The 19,964-nt window shown below is 75.0% G+C and overlaps 1 protein-coding gene across 1 annotated transcript in view; it reads right to left on the reverse strand.

Annotated features, from left to right (window-relative positions):
* The window catches only part of LOC102446201 (SCO-spondin-like), a 197,416-nt gene that overhangs the window by 125,185 nt on the left and 52,267 nt on the right, over positions 1-19,964 (reverse strand). Inside the window, 2 exon segments of the mRNA XM_089775973.1 lie at positions 37-159; positions 1,802-2,038. Coding sequence (XP_089632099.1) covers positions 37-159; positions 1,802-2,038 — 360 coding nt within the window.

Genomic DNA, 19,964 nt, shown 5'->3' on the forward strand with positions numbered 1-19,964 from the left:
TTGCCCTGTGGGCCCTGGGCCCGCCCCCCGGCTCACCGCAGGCCAGCTCGTCCTCGCCCTGGGGGCAGTCCAGCGCGCCGTCGCACACCCGCGAGGCGTTGACGCACATGCGGTTGTTGCACACGAAGAGCCCCGGGCAGGGCGGGATCTCGGTGGAGCCTGCGGGGCAGGAAGGGGCGTCAGGGGGCAGGGCAGGACCTTGCTGGCTAGGCGAGGGGCCAGGCGGGGGGGCTGCCCCTACGTGGGCCAGGCAGGCCTGCAGAGCACCCTTCGGGGGGCCGGGGGAACAGGGGGCCACAGTCTAGGCTCCGGGGAGGGTGGGAAAGCGAGGAGCAAGGGGGGGGAGGAAACGCTGGGGGGCGAGAGGACGCCGGGGCAGCGAGGGGAGGCCGAGAGCGGGGTCTCACCGCACAGGTCGGCGCTCTGGTCGGAGAGGTCACGGCGGTGCGGCGGGAGGGGGGGAGGGGCGGCCGGGGGGCGGCAGGAGGGGGCACGGATGGTGGGCGGAGTCTCACCGCAGACATCCGTGCTCACGGTGGAGAGGTCGCGGCGGTGCGCGGGAGGGGGAGGGGTGCTGCGGGGGGAGGGGCGCGGGGGCGGGGTCTCACCGCACAGGTCGGCGCTCTCGTCCGACAGGTCGCGGCGGGAGGGGGAGGGGCGCGGGGGCGGGGTCTCACCGCACAGGTCGGCGCTCTCGTCCGACAGGTCGCGGCGGGAGGGGGAGGGGCACGGGGGCGGGGTCTCACCACACAGGTCGGCGCTCTCGTCCGACAGGTCGCGGCAGGAGGGGGAGGGGCGCGGGGGGGCGGGGTCTCACCGCACAGGTCGGCGCTCTCGTCCGACAGGTCGCGGCGGGAGGGGGCGGGGCGCGGGGGGCGGGGTCTCACCGCACAGGTCGGCGCTCTCATCCGACAGGTCGTGGCGGGAGGGGGAGGGGTGCCGCGGGGGGAGGGGCGCGGGGGCAGGGTCTCACCGCACAGGTCGGCGCTCTCGTCCGACAGGTCGCGGCGGGAGGGGGAGGGGCGCGGGGGCAGGGTCTCACCGCACAGGTCGGCGCTCTCGTCCGACAGGTCGCGGCGGGAGGGGGAGGGGCGCGGGGGCGGGGTCTCACCGCACAGGTCGGCGCTCTCATCCGACAGGTCGCGGCGGGAGGGGGAGGGGCGCGGGGGCGGGGTCTCACCGCACAGGTCGGCGCTCTCGTCCGACAGGTCGCGGCGGGAGGGGGAGGGGCGCGGGGGCGGGGTCTCACCGCACAGGTCGGCGCTCTCATCCGACAGGTCGCGGCGGGAGGGGGAGGGGCGCGGGGGCGGGGTCTCACCGCACAGGTCGGCGCTCTCGTCCGACAGGTCGCGGCGGGAGGGGGAGGGGCGCGGGGGCGGGGTCTCACCGCACAGGTCGGCGCTCTCGTCCGACAGGTCGCGGCGGGAGGGGGAGGGGCGCGGGGGCAGGGTCTCACCGCACAGGTCGGCGCTCTCGTCCGACAGGTCGCGGCGGGAGGGGGAGGGGCGCGGGGGCAGGGTCTCACCGCACAGGTCGGCGCTCTCGTCCGACAGGTCGCGGCGGGAGGGGGAGGGGCGCGGGGGCGGGGTCTCACCGCACAGGTCGGCGCTCTCATCCGACAGGTCGCGGCGGGAGGGGGAGGGGCGCGGGGGCGGGGTCTCACCGCACAGGTCGGCGCTCTCGTCCGACAGGTCGCGGCGGGAGGGGGAGGGGCGCGGGGGCGGGGTCTCACCGCACAGGTCGGCGCTCTCGTCCGACAGGTCGCGGCGGGAGGGGGAGGGGCGCGGGGGCGGGGTCTCACCGCACAGGTCGGCGCTCTCGTCCGACAGGTCGCGGCAGTGCGGGACGCCGTCGCACAGGTGGGCGTAGGGGACGCACTCGGTGCTCCCGGCACACGGGTGCTGGCCCAGGCCGCAGGTGCGGTTGCAGTTCAGCTCGTCGCTGGCGTCCAGGCAGTCGGCCTCGTCGTCGCACACCCAGCCCCGCGGCGCGCACTCCCCGCTGCTGCACTGGAACTCGTAGCGGCCACATGGGGGCGCTGCAGGGGGCAGACCGAGCCCTCAGGCGCCTGTGGGGACCCCGGGGACAGCCCCTGGGCACTACAGCTCCCACACCCCAATCCCAGCAGGGGGCGCTGTGGGGAGGAGGGACTGTGGGGCGGGGTGAGAGCTGTACCCAGAGCTCCCAGCAGGGGGCGCTGTGGGAAGGGGTAGGGCTGTGGGAAGGGGTGGGGCTGTGGGGAGGAGTGAGAGCTGTACCCAGAGCTCCCAGCAGGAGGCGCTGTGGGAAGGGGTGGGGCTGTGGGGAGGGGTGAGAGCTGTACCCAGAGCTCCCAGCAGGGGGCGCTGTGGGAAGGGGTGGAGCTGTGGGGAGGGGTGAGAGCTGTTCCCAGAGCTCCCAGCAGGGGGCGCTGTGGGAAGGGGTGGGGCTGTGGGGAGGGGTGAGAGCTGTTCCCAGAGCTCCCAGCAGGGGGCGCTGTGGGGAGGGGTGGAGCTGTGGGGAGAGGTGTGAGCTGTACCCAGAGCTCCCAGCAGGGGGCGCTGTGGGAAGGGGTGGAGCTGTGGGGAGGGGTGAGAGCTGTACCCAGAGCTCCCAGCAGGGGGCGCTGTGGGAAGGGGTGGGGCTGTGGGGAGGGGTGAGAGCTGTACCCAGAGCTCCCAGCAGGGGGCGCTGTGGGAAGGGGTGGGGCTGTGGGGAGGGGTGAGAGCTGTTCCCAGAGCTCCCAGCAGGGGGCGCTGTGGGAAGGGGTGGAGCTGTGGGGAGGGGTGAGAGCTGTACCCAGAGCTCCCAGCAGGGGGCGCTGTGGGAAGGGGTGGGGCTGTGGGAACAGGAGGTTGTCACATTATTGGATTTCATAGTGAGCAGCCAGATCACTGCTGTGCCCACGGGGGGGGGGGGGGGGGGGGGGCAAAGTCTTTCCAAAGGGGGCCATGTGAGGTGTCCAATGAAAGCTCGTGTCCCACTGATTCTGCATGTGCCCCTCGTGTGCCTGTGTGAGGTCTGTGGGGGGCTACGATAGCGGCTCTGGGCTGGTGCTGGGAGCAGGGCGGCCCTAGACGAGCTGCCAGCCAGTGGCGCCATAGGCAAACCAGGCAATCAGCGCCCCCCCCAAGCCCTCAATGCTATTGCGCCACCATTTGGCGCCCCATTGAACTTGGCGCCCTAGGGAACTGCCCAGTTCGCCTGTATGGCCGGGCCGCCCCGGCTGGGAGAGCTCTGCCTAACGCAGCAGGGGCCTGGCCTGAGGAAGGCTCGGTCAGTGACTGTGCTCACTAGCACGGCCGCAGGGACGCTGGCTCTCAGCGAGGCCGACGCACCGAGGGAGGCGTCTGGAAACCTGCAGACTGGCCGGTGCCCCATGGCTGCTCCAGCCTGGGAGACGCCGGGATGGACATAAAGTGCCAGGGGGCGTCTCCATCGTGTCTCCAGTCTTGCTGCTGATCCCGGATGCAGCCGTGCGAGGGACAGAGCCGGGGAGGAGGCCGACCCGTCCCGGCACAGGATGGAACCGGAGACGGCTACGCTGGCCCTTGGGAACATCCCCGCTAGAGCCGGCAGCAAGACCTTAGTGACTGGCGCTGGGACGTGTTCCCCTGAGCAGCCTCACTCGCCGCCTTTGCTCTCTTCTCTTAATAAACCTTCAGGTGCTAAAGGACGGGCCCAGCGTGCGCCTGTGGGTACGATCCAGGGTCTGTCTACACTAGCCCCCTAGGTTGAACTAGGGGGTTAATGTCGGCATTCGAGGTTGCAAAACAAGCCCGGGATTTGAATTTCCCAGGCTTCATTTGCATGTTGCCGGGCGCCGCCATTTTTAAATCCCCGTTAGTTCGGACTCCGTGCCCGCGGCTACACGCGGCTACACGCAGCACGGACTAGGTGTTCGGATTAGGCTTCCTATGCTGAACTATCTGTACTCCTCGTGGACAGGGAGAGGGAACTGGGGGCGCAGTGGGACTGGTGGGCTCTGTGGAGAGGGGCTGTGGGACTGGGGGGGCTCTGTGGGAACAGGGGGACTGTGGGAATGGGGGGCGCTGTGGGGAGGGGGAGGGGCTGTGGGAACTGGGGGCGCTGTGGGGAGGGGCTGTGGGAATGGGGGGCTCTCTGGGAACAGGGGGACTGTGGGAATGGGGGGCGCTGTGGGGAGGGAGAGGGGCTGTGGGAACTGGGGGCGCTGTGGGGAGGGGCTGTGGGACCGGGGGGCTCTGTGGGAACAGGGGGACTGTGGGAATGGGGGGCGCTGTGGGGAGGGGGAGGGGCTGCGGGAACTGGGGGCGCTGTGGGAACAGGGGTGCGAGGGGAACAGGGGTGCTGTGGGGAGGGGCTGTGGGAACTGGGGACACTGTGGGGAGGGGCTGTGGGGCCGGGGGCTCTGTGGGAACAGGGGTGCGAGGGGAACAGGGGCACTGTGGGGAGGGGCTGTGGGACCGGGGGGCGCTGTGGGAACAGGGGTGCGAGGGGAACAGGGGCGCTGTGGGGAGGGGCTGTGGGACTGGGGGGCGCTGTGGGAACATGGGTGCGAGGGGAACAGGGGCGCTGTGGGGAGGGGCTGTGGGACCGGGGGGCGCTATGGGAACAGGGGTGCAAGGGGAACAGGGGCGCTGTGGGGAGGGGCTGTGGGACTGGGGGGCGCTGTGGGAACAGGGGTGCGAGGGGAACAGGGGCGCTGTGGGGAGGGGCTGTGGGACCGGGGGGCGCTGCGGGAACAGGGGTGCGAGGGGAACAGGGGCGCTGTGGGGAGGGGCTGTGGGGTCGGGGGGCGCTGTGGGAACAGGGGTGCGAGGGGAACAGGGGCGCTGTGAGGAGGGGCCGGGGGCGCTGTGGGAACAGGGGTGCGAGGGGAACAGGGGCGCTGTGGGAATAGGGGTGCGAGGGGCACAGGGGCGCTGTGGGGAGGGGCCGGGGGGCGCTGTGGGAACAGGGGTGCGAGGGGAACAGGGGCGCTGTGGGAACAGGGGCGCTGTGGGGGGGGGGGCTGTGGGACCGGGGGGCGCTGTGGGAACAGGGGTGCGAGGGGAACAGGGGTGCTGTGGGAACAGGGGCGCTGTGGGGAGGGGCTGTGGGGCCGGGAGGCGCTGTGGGAACAGGGGTGCGAGGGGAACAGGGGCGCTGTGGGGAGGGGCTGTGGGGTCGGGGGGCGCTGTGGGAACAGGGGAGCGAGGGGAACAGGGGCGCTGTGGGGAGGGGCGGGGGGCGCTGTGGGAACAGGGGTGCGAGGGGAACAGGGGCGCTGTGGGAACAGGGGTGCGAGGGGAACAGGGGCGCTGTGGGAACAGGGGTGCGAGGGGCACAGGGGCGCTGTGGGGAGGGGCTGTGGGGCCGGGGGCGCTGTGGGAACAGGGGTGCGAGGGGAACAGGGGCGCTGTGGGGAGGGGCTGTGGGGCGCTGTGGGAACAGGGGTGCTGTGGGGAGGGGCTGTGGGGCCGGGGGCGCTGTGGGAACAGGGGTGCGAGGGGCACAGGGGCGCTGTGGGGAGGGGCTGTGGGACCGGGGGGCGCTGTGGGAACAGGGGTGCGAGGGGAACAGGGGCGCTGTGAGGAGGGGCCGGGGGGCGCTGTGGGAACAGGGGTGCGAGGGGAACAGGGGCGCTGTGGGGAGGGGCTGTGGGACCGGGGGGCGCTGTGGGAACAGGGGTGTAAGGGGAACAGGGGCGCTGTGGGGAGGGGCTGTGGGACTGGGGGGCGCTGTGGGAACAGGGGTGCGAGGGGAACAGAGGCGCTGTGGGGAGGGGCTGTGGGGCCGGGGGCGCTGTGGGAACAGGGGCGCGAGGGGAACAGGGGCGCTGTGGGGAGGGGCTGTGGGGCCGGGGGGCGCTGTGGGGACAGGGGTGCGAGGGGAACAGGGGCGCTGTGGGGAGGGGCCGGGGGGCGCTGTGGGAACAGGGGTGCGAGGGGCACAGGGGCGCTGTGGGGAGGGGCTGTGGGGCCGGGGGGCGCTGTGGGGACAGGGGTGCGAGGGGCACAGGGGCGCTGTGGGGAGGGGCCGGGGGCGCTGTGGGAACAGGGCTGCGAGGGGAACAGGGGCGCTGTGGGGAGGGGCCGGGGGGCGCTGTGGGAACAGGGGTGCGAGGGGAACAGGGGCGCTGTGGGAACAGGGGCGCTGTGGGGGGGGGGCTGTGGGACCGGGGGGCGCTGTGGGAACAGGGGTGCGAGGGGAACAGGGGTGCTGTGGGAACAGGGGCGCTGTGGGGAGGGGCTGTGGGGCCGGGAGGCGCTGTGGGAACAGGGGTGCGAGGGGAACAGGGGCGCTGTGGGGAGGGGCTGTGGGGTCGGGGGCGCTGTGGGAACAGGGGAGCGAGGGGAACAGGGGCGCTGTGGGGAGGGGCCGGGGGCGCTGTGGGAACAGGGGTGCGAGGGGAACAGGGGCGCTGTGGGAACAGGGGTGCGAGGGGAACAGGGGCGCTGTGGGAACAGGAGTGCGAGGGGCACAGGGGCGCTGTGGGGAGGGGCTGTGGGGCCGGGGGCGCTGTGGGAACAGGGGTGCGAGGGGAACAGGGGCGCTGTGGGGAGGGGCTGTGGGGCGCTGTGGGAACAGGGGTGCTGTGGGGAGGGGCTGTGGGGCCGGGGGCGCTGTGGGAACAGGGGTGCGAGGGGCACAGGGGCGCTGTGGGGAGGGGCTGTGGGACCGGGGGGAGCTGTGGGAACAGGGGTGCGAGGGGAACAGGGGCGCTGTGAGGAGGGGCCGGGGGGCGCTGTGGGAACAGGGGTGCGAGGGGAACAGGGGCGCTGTGGGGAGGGGCAGTGGGACCGGGGGGCGCTGTGGGAACAGGGGTACGAGGGGAACAGGGGCGCTGTGAGGAGGGGCCGGGGGGCTGTGGGAACAGGGGTGCGAGGGGAACAGGGGCGCTGTGGGGAGGGGCTGTGGGACCGGGGGGCGCTGTGGGAACAGGGGTGTAAGGGGAACAGGGGCGCTGTGGGGAGGGGCTGTGGGACTGGGGGGCGCTGTGGGAACAGGGGTGCGAGGGGAACAGAGGCGCTGTGGGGAGGGGCTGTGGGGCCGGGGGCGCTGTGGGAACAGGGGCGCGAGGGGAACAGGGGCGCTGTGGGGAGGGGCTGTGGGGCCGGGGGGCGCTGTGGGGACAGGGGTGCGAGGGGAACAGGGGCGCTGTGGGGAGGGGCCGGGGGGCGCTGTGGGAACAGGGGTGCGAGGGGCACAGGGGCGCTGTGGGGAGGGGCTGTGGGGCCGGGGGCGCTGTGGGGAGGGGCTGTGGGGCCGGGGGGCGCTGTGGGGACAGGGGTGCGAGGGGCACAGGGGCGCTGTGGGGAGGGGCCGGGGGCGCTGTGGGAACAGGGCTGCGAGGGGAACAGGGGCGCTGTGGGGAGGGGCTGTGGGGCGGGGGGCGCTGTGGGAACAGGGGTGCGAGGGGCACAGGGGCGCTGTGGGGAGGGGCTGTGGGACCGGGGGGCGCTGTGGGGAGGGGCTGGGGGGCGCTGTGGGAACATGGGTGCGAGGGGAACAGGGGCGCTGTGGGGAGGGGCTGTGGGACCGGGGGGCGCTATGGGAACAGGGGTGCGAGGGGAACAGGGGCGCTGTGGGGAGGGGCTGTGGGACTGGGGGGCGCTGTGGGAACAGGGGTGCGAGGGGAACAGGGGCGCTGTGGGGAGGGGCTGTGGGACCGGGGGGCGCTGCGGGAACAGGGGTGCGAGGGGAACAGGGGCGCTGTGGGGAGGGGCTGTGGGGTCGGGGGGCGCTGTGGGAACAGGGGTGCGAGGGGAACAGGGGCGCTGTGGGGAGGGGCCGGGGGGCGCTGTGGGAACAGGGGTGCGAGGGGAACAGGGGCGCTGTGGGAATAGGGGTGCGAGGGGCACAGGGGCGCTGTGGGGAGGGGCCGGGGGGCGCTGTGGGAACAGGGGTGCGAGGGGAAACAGGGGCGCTGTGGGAACAGGGGCGCTGTGGGGGGGGGGCTGTGGGACCGGGGGGCGCTGTGGGAACAGGGGTGCGAGGGGAACAGGGGTGCTGTGGGAACAGGGGCGCTGTGGGGAGGGGCTGTGGGGCCGGGAGGCGCTGTGGGAACAGGGGTGCGAGGGGAACAGGGGCGCTGTGGGGAGGGGCTGTGGGGTCGGGGGGCGCTGTGGGAACAGGGGAGCGAGGGGAACAGGGGCGCTGTGGGGAGGGGCCGGGGGGCGCTGTGGGAACAGGGGTGCGAGGGGAACAGGGGCGCTGTGGGAACAGGGGTGCGAGGGGAACAGGGGCGCTGTGGGAACAGGGGTGCGAGGGGCACAGGGGCGCTGTGGGGAGGGGCTGTGGGGCCGGGGGCGCTGTGGGAACAGGGGTGCGAGGGGAACAGGGGCGCTGTGAGGAGGGGCCGGGGGGCGCTGTGGGAACAGGGGTGCGAGGGGAACAGGGGCGCTGTGGGGAGGGGCCGGGGGGCGCTGTGGGAACAGGGGTGCGAGGGGAACAGGGGCGCTGTGGGAACAGGGGTGCGAGGGGAACAGGGGCGCTGTGGGAACAGGGGCGCTGTGGGGGGGGGGGCTGTGGGACCGGGGGGCGCTGTGGGAACAGGGGTGCGAGGGGAACAGGGGTGCTGTGGGAACAGGGGCGCTGTGGGGAGGGGCTGTGGGGCCGGGAGGCGCTGTGGGAACAGGGGAGCGAGGGGAACAGGGGCGCTGTGGGGAGGGGCCGGGGGGCGCTGTGGGAACAGGGGCGCTGTGGGGAGGGGCTGTGGGGCCGGGAGGCGCTGTGGGAACAGGGGAGCGAGGGGAACAGGGGCGCTGTGGGGAGGGGCTGTGGGGCGCTGTGGGAACAGGGGCGCTGTGGGGAGGGGCTGTGGGGCCGGGAGGCGCTGTGGGAACAGGGGTGCGAGGGGAACAGGGGCGCTGTGGGGAGGGGCTGTGGGGTCGGGGGGCGCTGTGGGAACAGGGGAGCGAGGGGAACAGGGGCGCTGTGGGGAGGGGCCGGGGGCGCTGTGGGAACAGGGGTGCGAGGGGAACAGGGGCGCTGTGGGAACAGGGGTGCGAGGGGCACAGGGGCGCTGTGGGGAGGGGCTGTGGGGCCGGGGGCGCTGTGGGAACAGGGGTGCGAGGGGAACAGGGGCGCTGTGAGGAGGGGCCGGGGGGCGCTGTGGGAACAGGGGTGCGAGGGGGACAGGGGCGCTGTGGGAACAGGGGTGCGAGGGGAACAGGGGCGCTGTGGGAACAGGGGTGCGAGGGGCACAGGGGCGCTGTGGGGAGGGGCTGTGGGGCCGGGGGCGCTGTGGGAACAGGGGTGCGAGGGGAACAGGGGCGCTGTGGGGAGGGGCTGTGGGGCGCTGTGGGAACAGGGGCGCTGTGGGGAGGGGCTGTGGGGCGCTGTGGGAACAGGGGTGCTGTGGGGAGGGGCTGTGGGGCCGGGGGCGCTGTGGGAACAGGGGTGCGAGGGGCACAGGGGCGCTGTGGGGAGGGGCTGTGGGACCGGGGGGCGCTGTGGGAACAGGGGTGCGAGGGGAACAGGGGCGCTGTGAGGAGGGGCCGGGGGGCGCTGTGGGAACAGGGGTGCGAGGGGAACAGGGGCGCTGTGGGGAGGGGCTGTGGGACCGGGGGGCGCTGTGGGAACAGGGGTGTAAGGGGAACAGGGGCGCTGTGGGGAGGGGCTGTGGGACTGGGGGGCGCTGTGGGAACAGGGGTGCGAGGGGAACAGGGGCGCTGTGGGGAGGGGCTGTGGGGCCGGGGGCGCTGTGGGAACAGGGGCGCGAGGGGAACAGGGGCGCTGTGGGGAGGGGCTGTGGGGCCGGGGGGCGCTGTGGGGACAGGGGTGCGAGGGGAACAGGGGCGCTGTGGGGAGGGGCCGGGGGCGCTGTGGGAACAGGGGTGCGAGGGGCACAGGGGCGCTGTGGGGAGGGGCTGTGGGGCCGGGGGCGCTGTGGGGAGGGGCTGTGGGGCCGGGGGGCGCTGTGGGAACAGGGGTGCGAGGGGAACAGGGGCGCTGTGAGGAGGGGCCGGGGGGCGCTGTGGGAACAGGGGTGCGAGGGGAACAGGGGCGCTGTGGGGAGGGGTCGGGGGGCGCTGTGGGAACAGGGGTGCGAGGGGAACAGGGGCGCTGTGGGGAGGGGTCGGGGGGCGCTGTGGGAATAGGGGTGCGAGGGGCACAGGGGCGCTGTGGGGAGGGGCCGGGGGGCGCTGTGGGAACAGGGGTGCGAGGGGAACAGGGGCGCTGTGGGGAGGGGCTGTGGGACTGGGGGGCGCTGTGGGAACAGGGGTGCTGTGGGAACAGGGGCGCTGTGGGGAGGGGCTGTGGGGCCGGGAGGCGCTGTGGGAACAGGGGTGCGAGGGGAACAGGGGCGCTGTGAGGAGGGGCCGGGGGGCGCTGTGGGAACAGGGGTGCGAGGGGAACAGGGGCGCTGTGGGAACAGGGGTGCGAGGGGCACAGGGGCGCTGTGGGGAGGGGCTGTGGGGCCGGGGGCGCTGTGGGAACAGGGGTGCGAGGGGAACAGGGGCGCTGTGGGGAGGGGCTGTGGGGCGCTGTGGGAACAGGGGTGCGAGGGGAACAGGGGCGCTGTGGGGAGGGGCTGTGGGGCCGGGGGCGCTGTGGGAACAGGGGCGCGAGGGGAACAGGGGCGCTGTGGGGAGGGGCTGTGGGGCCGGGGGGCGCTGTGGGGACAGGGGTGCGAGGGGAACAGGGGCGCTGTGGGGAGGGGCCGGGGGGCGCTGTGGGAACAGGGGTGCGAGGGGCACAGGGGCGCTGTGGGGAGGGGCTGTGGGGCCGGGGGCGCTGTGGGGAGGGGCTGTGGGGCCGGGGGGCGCTGTGGGGACAGGGGTGCGAGGGGCACAGGGGCGCTGTGGGGAGGGGCCGGGGGCGCTGTGGGAACAGGGCTGCGAGGGGAACAGGGGCGCTGTGGGGAGGGGCTGTGGGGCGGGGGGGCGCTGTGGGAACAGGGGTGCGAGGGGCACAGGGGCGCTGTGGGGAGGGGCTGTGGGACCGGGGGCGCTGTGGGGAGGGGCCGGGGGGCGCTGTGGGAACAGGGGTGCGAGGGGAACAGGGGCGCTGTGGGGAGGGGCTGTGGGGCGCTGTGGGAACAGGGGTGCGAGGGGAACAGGGGCGCTGTGGGTGGGGCTGTGGGGCCGGGGGCGCTGTGGGGAGCGGCCGGGGGGCGCTGTGGGAACAGGGGTGCGAGGGGCACAGGGGCGCTGTGGGGAGGGGCTGTGGGGCCGGGGGCGCTGTGGGGAGGGGACAGGGGTGCGAGGGGAACAGGGGCGCTGTGGGGAGGGGCCGGGGGGCGCTGTGGGAACAGGGGTGCGAGGGAAACAGGGGCGCTGTGGGAACAGGGGCGCTGTGGGGGGGGGGCTGTGGGACCGGGGGGCGCTGTGGGAACAGGGGTGCGAGGGGAACAGGGGTGCTGTGGGAACAGGGGCGCTGTGGGGAGGGGCTGTGGGGCCGGGAGGCGCTGTGGGAACAGGGGTGCGAGGGGAACAGGGGCGCTGTGGGGAGGGGCTGTGGGGTCGGGGGGCGCTGTGGGAACAGGGGAGCGAGGGGAACAGGGGCGCTGTGGGGAGGGGCCGGGGGGCGCTGTGGGAACAGGGGTGCGAGGGGAACAGGGGCGCTGTGGGAACAGGGGTGCGAGGGGAACAGGGGCGCTGTGGGAACAGGGGTGCGAGGGGCACAGGGGCGCTGTGGGGAGGGGCTGTGGGGCCGGGGGCGCTGTGGGAACAGGGGTGCGAGGGGAACAGGGGCGCTGTGAGGAGGGGCCGGGGGGCGCTGTGGGAACAGGGGTGCGAGGGGAACAGGGGCGCTGTGGGGAGGGGCCGGGGGGCGCTGTGGGAACAGGGGTGCGAGGGGAACAGGGGCGCTGTGGGAACAGGGGTGCGAGGGGAACAGGGGCGCTGTGGGAACAGGGGCGCTGTGGGGGGGGGCTGTGGGACCGGGGGGCGCTGTGGGAACAGGGGTGCGAGGGGAACAGGGGTGCTGTGGGAACAGGGGCGCTGTGGGGAGGGGCTGTGGGGCCGGGAGGCGCTGTGGGAACAGGGGTGCGAGGGGAACAGGGGCGCTGTGGGGAGGGGCTGTGGGGTCGGGGGGCGCTGTGGGAACAGGGGAGCGAGGGGAACAGGGGCGCTGTGGGGAGGGGCCGGGGGGCGCTGTGGGAACAGGGGTGCGAGGGGAACAGGGGCGCTGTGGGAACAGGGGTGCGAGGGGAACAGGGGCGCTGTGGGAACAGGGGTGCGAGGGGCACAGGGGCGCTGTGGGGAGGGGCTGTGGGGCCGGGGGCGCTGTGGGAACAGGGGTGCGAGGGGAACAGGGGCGCTGTGAGGAGGGGCCGGGGGGCGCTGTGGGAACAGGGGTGCGAGGGGGACAGGGGCGCTGTGGGAACAGGGGTGCGAGGGGAACAGGGGCGCTGTGGGAACAGGGGTGCGAGGGGCACAGGGGCGCTGTGGGGAGGGGCTGTGGGGCCGGGGGCGCTGTGGGAACAGGGGTGCGAGGGGAACAGGGGCGCTGTGGGGAGGGGCTGTGGGGCGCTGTGGGAACAGGGGCGCTGTGGGGAGGGGCTGTGGGGCGCTGTGGGAACAGGGGTGCTGTGGGGAGGGGCTGTGGGGCCGGGGGCGCTGTGGGAACAGGGGTGCGAGGGGCACAGGGGCGCTGTGGGGAGGGGCTGTGGGACCGGGGGGCGCTGTGGGAACAGGGGTGCGAGGGGAACAGGGGCGCTGTGAGGAGGGGCCGGGGGGCGCTGTGGGAACAGGGGTGCGAGGGGAACAGGGGCGCTGTGGGGAGGGGCTGTGGGACCGGGGGGCGCTGTGGGAACAGGGGTGTAAGGGGAACAGGGGCGCTGTGGGGAGGGGCTGTGGGACTGGGGGGCGCTGTGGGAACAGGGGTGCGAGGGGAACAGGGGCGCTGTGGGGAGGGGCTGTGGGGCCGGGGGCGCTGTGGGAACAGGGGCGCGAGGGGAACAGGGGCGCTGTGGGGAGGGGCTGTGGGGCCGGGGGGCGCTGTGGGGACAGGGGTGCGAGGGGAACAGGGGCGCTGTGGGGAGGGGCCGGGGGGCGCTGTGGGAACAGGGGTGCGAGGGGCACAGGGGCGCTGTGGGGAGGGGCTGTGGGGCCGGGGGCGCTGTGGGGAGGGGCTGTGGGGCCGGGGGGCGCTGTGGGAACAGGGGTGCGAGGGGAACAGGGGCGCTGTGAGGAGGGGCCGGGGGGCGCTGTGGGAACAGGGGTGCGAGGGGAACAGGGGCGCTGTGGGGAGGGGTCGGGGGGCGCTGTGGGAACAGGGGTGCGAGGGGAACAGGGGCGCTGTGGGGAGGGGTCGGGGGGCGCTGTGGGAATAGGGGTGCGAGGGGCACAGGGGCGCTGTGGGGAGGGGCCGGGGGCGCTGTGGGAACAGGGGTGCGAGGGGAACAGGGGCGCTGTGGGGAGGGGCTGTGGGACTGGGGGGCGCTGTGGGAACAGGGGTGCTGTGGGGAGGGGCTGTGGGGCCGGGAGGCGCTGTGGGAACAGGGGTGCGAGGGGAACAGGGGCGCTGTGAGGAGGGGCCGGGGGGCGCTGTGGGAACAGGGGTGCGAGGGGAACAGGGGCGCTGTGGGAACAGGGGTGCGAGGGGCACAGGGGCGCTGTGGGGAGGGGCTGTGGGGCCGGGGGCGCTGTGGGAACAGGGGTGCGAGGGGAACAGGGGCGCTGTGGGGAGGGGCTGTGGGGCGCTGTGGGAACAGGGGTGCGAGGGGAACAGGGGCGCTGTGGGGAGGGGCTGTGGGGCCGGGGGCGCTGTGGGAACAGGGGCGCGAGGGGAACAGGGGCGCTGTGGGGAGGGGCTGTGGGGCCGGGGGGCGCTGTGGGGACAGGGGTGCGAGGGGAACAGGGGCGCTGTGGGGAGGGGCCGGGGGGCGCTGTGGGAACAGGGGTGCGAGGGGCACAGGGGCGCTGTGGGGAGGGGCTGTGGGGCCGGGGGCGCTGTGGGGAGGGGCTGTGGGGCCGGGGGGCGCTGTGGGGACAGGGGTGCGAGGGGCACAGGGGCGCTGTGGGGAGGGGCCGGGGGCGCTGTGGGAACAGGGCTGCGAGGGGAACAGGGGCGCTGTGGGGAGGGGCTGTGGGGCGGGGGGGCGCTGTGGGAACAGGGGTGCGAGGGGCACAGGGGCGCTGTGGGGAGGGGCTGTGGGACCGGGGGGCGCTGTGGGGAGGGGCCGGGGGGCTCTGTGGGAACAGGGGTGCGAGGGGAACAGGGGCGCTGTGGGGAGGGGCTGTGGGGCGCTGTGGGAACAGGGGTGCGAGGGGAACAGGGGCGCTGTGGGTGGGGCTGTGGGGCCGGGGGCGCTGTGGGGAGCGGCCGGGGGGCGCTGTGGGAACAGGGGTGCGAGGGGCACAGGGGCGCTGTGGGGAGGGGCTGTGGGGCCGGGGGCGCTGTGGGGAGGGGACAGGGGTGCGAGGGGAACAGGGGCGCTGTGGGGAGGGGCTGTGGGACTGGGGGGCGCTGTGGGAACATGGGTGCGAGGGGAACAGGGGCGCTGTGGGGAGGGGCTGTGGGACCGGGGGGCGCTGTGGGAACAGGGGTGCGAGGGGAACAGGGGCGCTGTGGGGAGGGGCTGTGGGACCGGGGGGCGCTGTGGGAACAGGGGTGCGAGGGGAACAGGGGCGCTGTGAGGAGGGGCCGGGGGGTGCTGTGGGAACAGGGGTGCGAGGGGAACAGGGGCGCTGTGGGGAGGGGCTGTGGGGCCGGGGGCGCTGTGGGAACAGGGGAGCGAGGGGAACAGGGGCGCTGTGAGGAGGGGCTGTGGGGTCGGGGGGCGCTGTGGGAACAGGGGAGCGAGGGGAACAGGGGCGCTGTGGGGAGGGGCCGGGGGGTGCTGTGGGAACAGGGGTGCGAGGGGAACAGGGGCGCTGTGGGGAGGGGCTGTGGGGCCGGGGGCGCTGTGGGGAGGGGACAGGGGAGCGAGGGGAACAGGGGCGCTGTGGGGAGGGGCCGGGGGGTGCTGTGGGAACAGGGGTGCTGTGGGAACAGGGGCGCTGTGGGGAGGGGCTGTGGGGCCGGGAGGCGCTGTGGGAACAGGGGAGCGAGGGGAACAGGGGCGCTGTGAGGAGGGGCTGTGGGGTCGGGGGGCGCTGTGGGAACAGGGGAGCGAGGGGAACAGGGGCGCTGTGGGGAGGGGCCGGGGGGTGCTGTGGGAACAGGGGTGCGAGGGGAACAGGGGCGCTGTGGGGAGGGGCTGTGGGGCCGGGGGCGCTGTGGGGAGGGGACAGGGGAGCGAGGGGAACAGGGGCGCTGTGGGGAGGGGCCGGGGGGTGCTGTGGGAACAGGGGTGCTGTGGGAACAGGGGCGCTGTGGGGAGGGGCTGTGGGGCCGGGGGCGCTGTGGGAACAGGGGAGCGAGGGGAACAGGGGCGCTGTGAGGAGGGGCCGGGGGGTGCTGTGGGAACAGGGGTGCGAGGGGAACAGGGGCGCTGTGGGGAGGGGCTGTGGGGCCGGGGGCGCTGTGGGAACAGGGGTGCGAGGGGAACAGGGGCGCTGTGGGGAGGGGCTGTGGGGCCGGGGGCGCTGTGGGAACAGGGGTGCGAGGGGAACAGGGGCGCTGTGGGGAGGGGCTGTGGGGCGCTGTGGGAACAGGGGCGCTGTGGGGAGGGGCTGTGGGGCCGGGGGCGCTGTGGGAACAGGGGTGCGAGGGGCACAGGGGCGCTGTGGGGAGGGGCTGTGGGACCGGGGGGCGCTGTGGGAACAGGGGTGCGAGGGGAACAGGGGCGCTGTGAGGAGGGGCCGGGGGGCGCTGTGGGAACAGGGGTGCGAGGGGAACAGGGGCGCTGTGGGAATAGGGGTGCGAGGGGAACAGGGGCGCTGTGGGAACAGGGGCGCGAAGGGAACAGGGGCGCTGTGGGGAGGGGCTGTGGGGCCGGGGGGCGCTGTGGGGACAGGGGTGCGAGGGGAACAGGGGCGCTGTGGGGAGGGGCCGGGGGGCGCTGTGGGAACAGGGGTGCGAGGGGCACAGGGGCGCTGTGGGGAGGGGCTGTGGGGCCGGGGGCGCTGTGGGGAGGGGCTGTGGGGCCGGGGGGCGCTGTGGGGACAGGGGTGCGAGGGGCACAGGGGCGCTGTGGGGAGGGGCTGGGGGCGCTGTGGGAACAGGGCTGCGAGGGGAACAGGGGCGCTGTGGGGAGGGGCTGTGGGGCCGGGGGGCGCTGTGGGAACAGGGGTGCGAGGGGCACAGGGGCGCTGTGGGGAGGGGCTGTGGGGCCGGGGGCGCTGTGGGGAGGGGCTGTGGGGCCGGGGGGCGCTGTGGGGACAGGGGTGCGAGGGGCACAGGGGCGCTGTGGGGAGGGGCCGGGGGCGCTGTGGGAACAGGGCTGCGAGGGGAACAGGGGCGCTGTGGGGAGGGGCTGTGGGGCGGGGGGGCGCTGTGGGAACAGGGGTGCGAGGGGCACAGGGGCGCTGTGGGGAGGGGCTGTGGGACCGGGGGGCGCTGTGGGGAGGGGCCGGGGGGCTCTGTGGGAACAGGGGTGCGAGGGGAACAGGGGCGCTGTGGGGAGGGGCTGTGGGGCGCTGTGGGAACAGGGGTGCGAGGGGAACAGGGGCGCTGTGGGTGGGGCTGTGGGGCCGGGGGCGCTGTGGGGAGCGGCCGGGGGGCGCTGTGGGAACAGGGGTGCGAGGGGCACAGGGGCGCTGTGGGGAGGGGCTGTGGGGCCGGGGGCGCTGTGGGGAGGGGACAGGGGTGCGAGGGGAACAGGGGCGCTGTGGGGAGGGGCCGGGGGGCGCTGTGGGAACAGGGGTGCGAGGGAAACAGGGGCGCTGTGGGAACAGGGGCGCTGTGGGGGGGGGCTGTGGGACCGGGGGGCGCTGTGGGAACAGGGGTGCGAGGGGAACAGGGGTGCTGTGGGAACAGGGGCGCTGTGGGGAGGGGCTGTGGGGCCGGGAGGCGCTGTGGGAACAGGGGTGCGAGGGGAACAGGGGCGCTGTGGGGAGGGGCTGTGGGGTCGGGGGGCGCTGTGGGAACAGGGGAGCGAGGGGAACAGGGGCGCTGTGGGGAGGGGCCGGGGGGCGCTGTGGGAACAGGGGTGCGAGGGGAACAGGGGCGCTGTGGGAACAGGGGTGCGAGGGGAACAGGGGCGCTGTGGGAACAGGGGTGCGAGGGGCACAGGGGCGCTGTGGGGAGGGGCTGTGGGGCCGGGGGCGCTGTGGGAACAGGGGTGCGAGGGGAACAGGGGCGCTGTGAGGAGGGGCCGGGGGGCGCTGTGGGAACAGGGGTGCGAGGGGAACAGGGGCGCTGTGGGGAGGGGCCGGGGGGCGCTGTGGGAACAGGGGTGCGAGGGGAACAGGGGCGCTGTGGGAACAGGGGCGCTGTGGGGGGGGGGCTGTGGGACCGGGGGGCGCTGTGGGAACAGGGGTGCGAGGGGAACAGGGGTGCTGTGGGAACAGGGGCGCTGTGGGGAGGGGCTGTGGGGCCGGGAGGCGCTGTGGGAACAGGGGTGCGAGGGGAACAGGGGCGCTGTGGGGAGGGGCTGTGGGGTCGGGGGGCGCTGTGGGAACAGGGGAGCGAGGGGAACAGGGGCGCTGTGGGGAGGGGCCGGGGGGCGCTGTGGGAACAGGGGTGCGAGGGGAACAGGGGCGCTGTGGGAACAGGGGTGCGAGGGGAACAGGGGCGCTGTGGGAACAGGGGTGCGAGGGGCACAGGGGCGCTGTGGGGAGGGGCTGTGGGGCCGGGGGCGCTGTGGGAACAGGGGTGCGAGGGGAACAGGGGCGCTGTGAGGAGGGGCCGGGGGGCGCTGTGGGAACAGGGGTGCGAGGGGGACAGGGGCGCTGTGGGAACAGGGGTGCGAGGGGAACAGGGGCGCTGTGGGAACAGGGGTGCGAGGGGCACAGGGGCGCTGTGGGGAGGGGCTGTGGGGCCGGGGGCGCTGTGGGAACAGGGGTGCGAGGGGAACAGGGGCGCTGTGGGGAGGGGCTGTGGGGCGCTGTGGGAACAGGGGCGCTGTGGGGAGGGGCTGTGGGGCGCTGTGGGAACAGGGGTGCTGTGGGGAGGGGCTGTGGGGCCGGGGGCGCTGTGGGAACAGGGGTGCGAGGGGCACAGGGGCGCTGTGGGGAGGGGCTGTGGGACCGGGGGGCGCTGTGGGAACAGGGGTGCGAGGGGAACAGGGGCGCTGTGAGGAGGGGCCGGGGGGCGCTGTGGGAACAGGGGTGCGAGGGGAACAGGGGCGCTGTGGGGAGGGGCTGTGGGACCGGGGGGCGCTGTGGGAACAGGGGTGTAAGGGGAACAGGGGCGCTGTGGGGAGGGGCTGTGGGACTGGGGGGCGCTGTGGGAACAGGGGTGCGAGGGGAACAGGGGCGCTGTGGGGAGGGGCTGTGGGGCCGGGGGCGCTGTGGGAACAGGGGCGCGAGGGGAACAGGGGCGCTGTGGGGAGGGGCTGTGGGGCCGGGGGGCGCTGTGGGGACAGGGGTGCGAGGGGAACAGGGGCGCTGTGGGGAGGGGCCGGGGGCGCTGTGGGAACAGGGGTGCGAGGGGCACAGGGGCGCTGTGGGGAGGGGCTGTGGGGCCGGGGGCGCTGTGGGGAGGGGCTGTGGGGCCGGGGGGCGCTGTGGGAACAGGGGTGCGAGGGGAACAGGGGCGCTGTGAGGAGGGGCCGGGGGGCGCTGTGGGAACAGGGGTGCGAGGGGAACAGGGGCGCTGTGGGGAGGGGTCGGGGGGCGCTGTGGGAACAGGGGTGCGAGGGGAACAGGGGCGCTGTGGGGAGGGGTCGGGGGGCGCTGTGGGAATAGGGGTGCGAGGGGCACAGGGGCGCTGTGGGGAGGGGCCGGGGGGCGCTGTGGGAACAGGGGTGCGAGGGGAACAGGGGCGCTGTGGGGAGGGGCTGTGGGACTGGGGGGCGCTGTGGGAACAGGGGTGCTGTGGGAACAGGGGCGCTGTGGGGAGGGGCTGTGGGGCCGGGAGGCGCTGTGGGAACAGGGGTGCGAGGGGAACAGGGGCGCTGTGAGGAGGGGCCGGGGGGCGCTGTGGGAACAGGGGTGCGAGGGGAACAGGGGCGCTGTGGGAACAGGGGTGCGAGGGGCACAGGGGCGCTGTGGGGAGGGGCTGTGGGGCCGGGGGCGCTGTGGGAACAGGGGTGCGAGGGGAACAGGGGCGCTGTGGGGAGGGGCTGTGGGGCGCTGTGGGAACAGGGGTGCGAGGGGAACAGGGGCGCTGTGGGGAGGGGCTGTGGGGCCGGGGGCGCTGTGGGAACAGGGGCGCGAGGGGAACAGGGGCGCTGTGGGGAGGGGCTGTGGGGCCGGGGGGCGCTGTGGGGACAGGGGTGCGAGGGGAACAGGGGCGCTGTGGGGAGGGGCCGGGGGGCGCTGTGGGAACAGGGGTGCGAGGGGCACAGGGGCGCTGTGGGGAGGGGCTGTGGGGCCGGGGGCGCTGTGGGGAGGGGCTGTGGGGCCGGGGGGCGCTGTGGGGACAGGGGTGCGAGGGGCACAGGGGCGCTGTGGGGAGGGGCCGGGGGCGCTGTGGGAACAGGGCTGCGAGGGGAACAGGGGCGCTGTGGGGAGGGGCTGTGGGGCGGGGGGGCGCTGTGGGAACAGGGGTGCGAGGGGCACAGGGGCGCTGTGGGGAGGGGCTGTGGGACCGGGGGGCGCTGTGGGGAGGGGCCGGGGGGCTCTGTGGGAACAGGGGTGCGAGGGGAACAGGGGCGCTGTGGGGAGGGGCTGTGGGGCGCTGTGGGAACAGGGGTGCGAGGGGAACAGGGGCGCTGTGGGTGGGGCTGTGGGGCCGGGGGCGCTGTGGGGAGCGGCCGGGGGGCGCTGTGGGAACAGGGGTGCGAGGGGCACAGGGGCGCTGTGGGGAGGGGCTGTGGGGCCGGGGGCGCTGTGGGGAGGGGACAGGTGTGCGAGGGGAACAGGGGCGCTGTGGGGAGGGGCTGTGGGACTGGGGGGCGCTGTGGGAACATGGGTGCGAGGGGAACAGGGGCGCTGTGGGGAGGGGCTGTGGGACCGGGGGGCGCTGTGGGAACAGGGGTGCGAGGGGAACAGGGGCGCTGTGGGGAGGGGCTGTGGGACCGGGGGGCGCTGTGGGAACAGGGGTGCGAGGGGAACAGGGGCGCTGTGAGGAGGGGCCGGGGG

The sequence above is a fragment of the Pelodiscus sinensis genome, chromosome 2, assembly GCF_052426305.1.
Source record: "Pelodiscus sinensis isolate ZL-2025 chromosome 2, ASM5242630v1, whole genome shotgun sequence".
Classification (NCBI taxonomy): Eukaryota; Metazoa; Chordata; order Testudines; family Trionychidae; genus Pelodiscus; species Pelodiscus sinensis.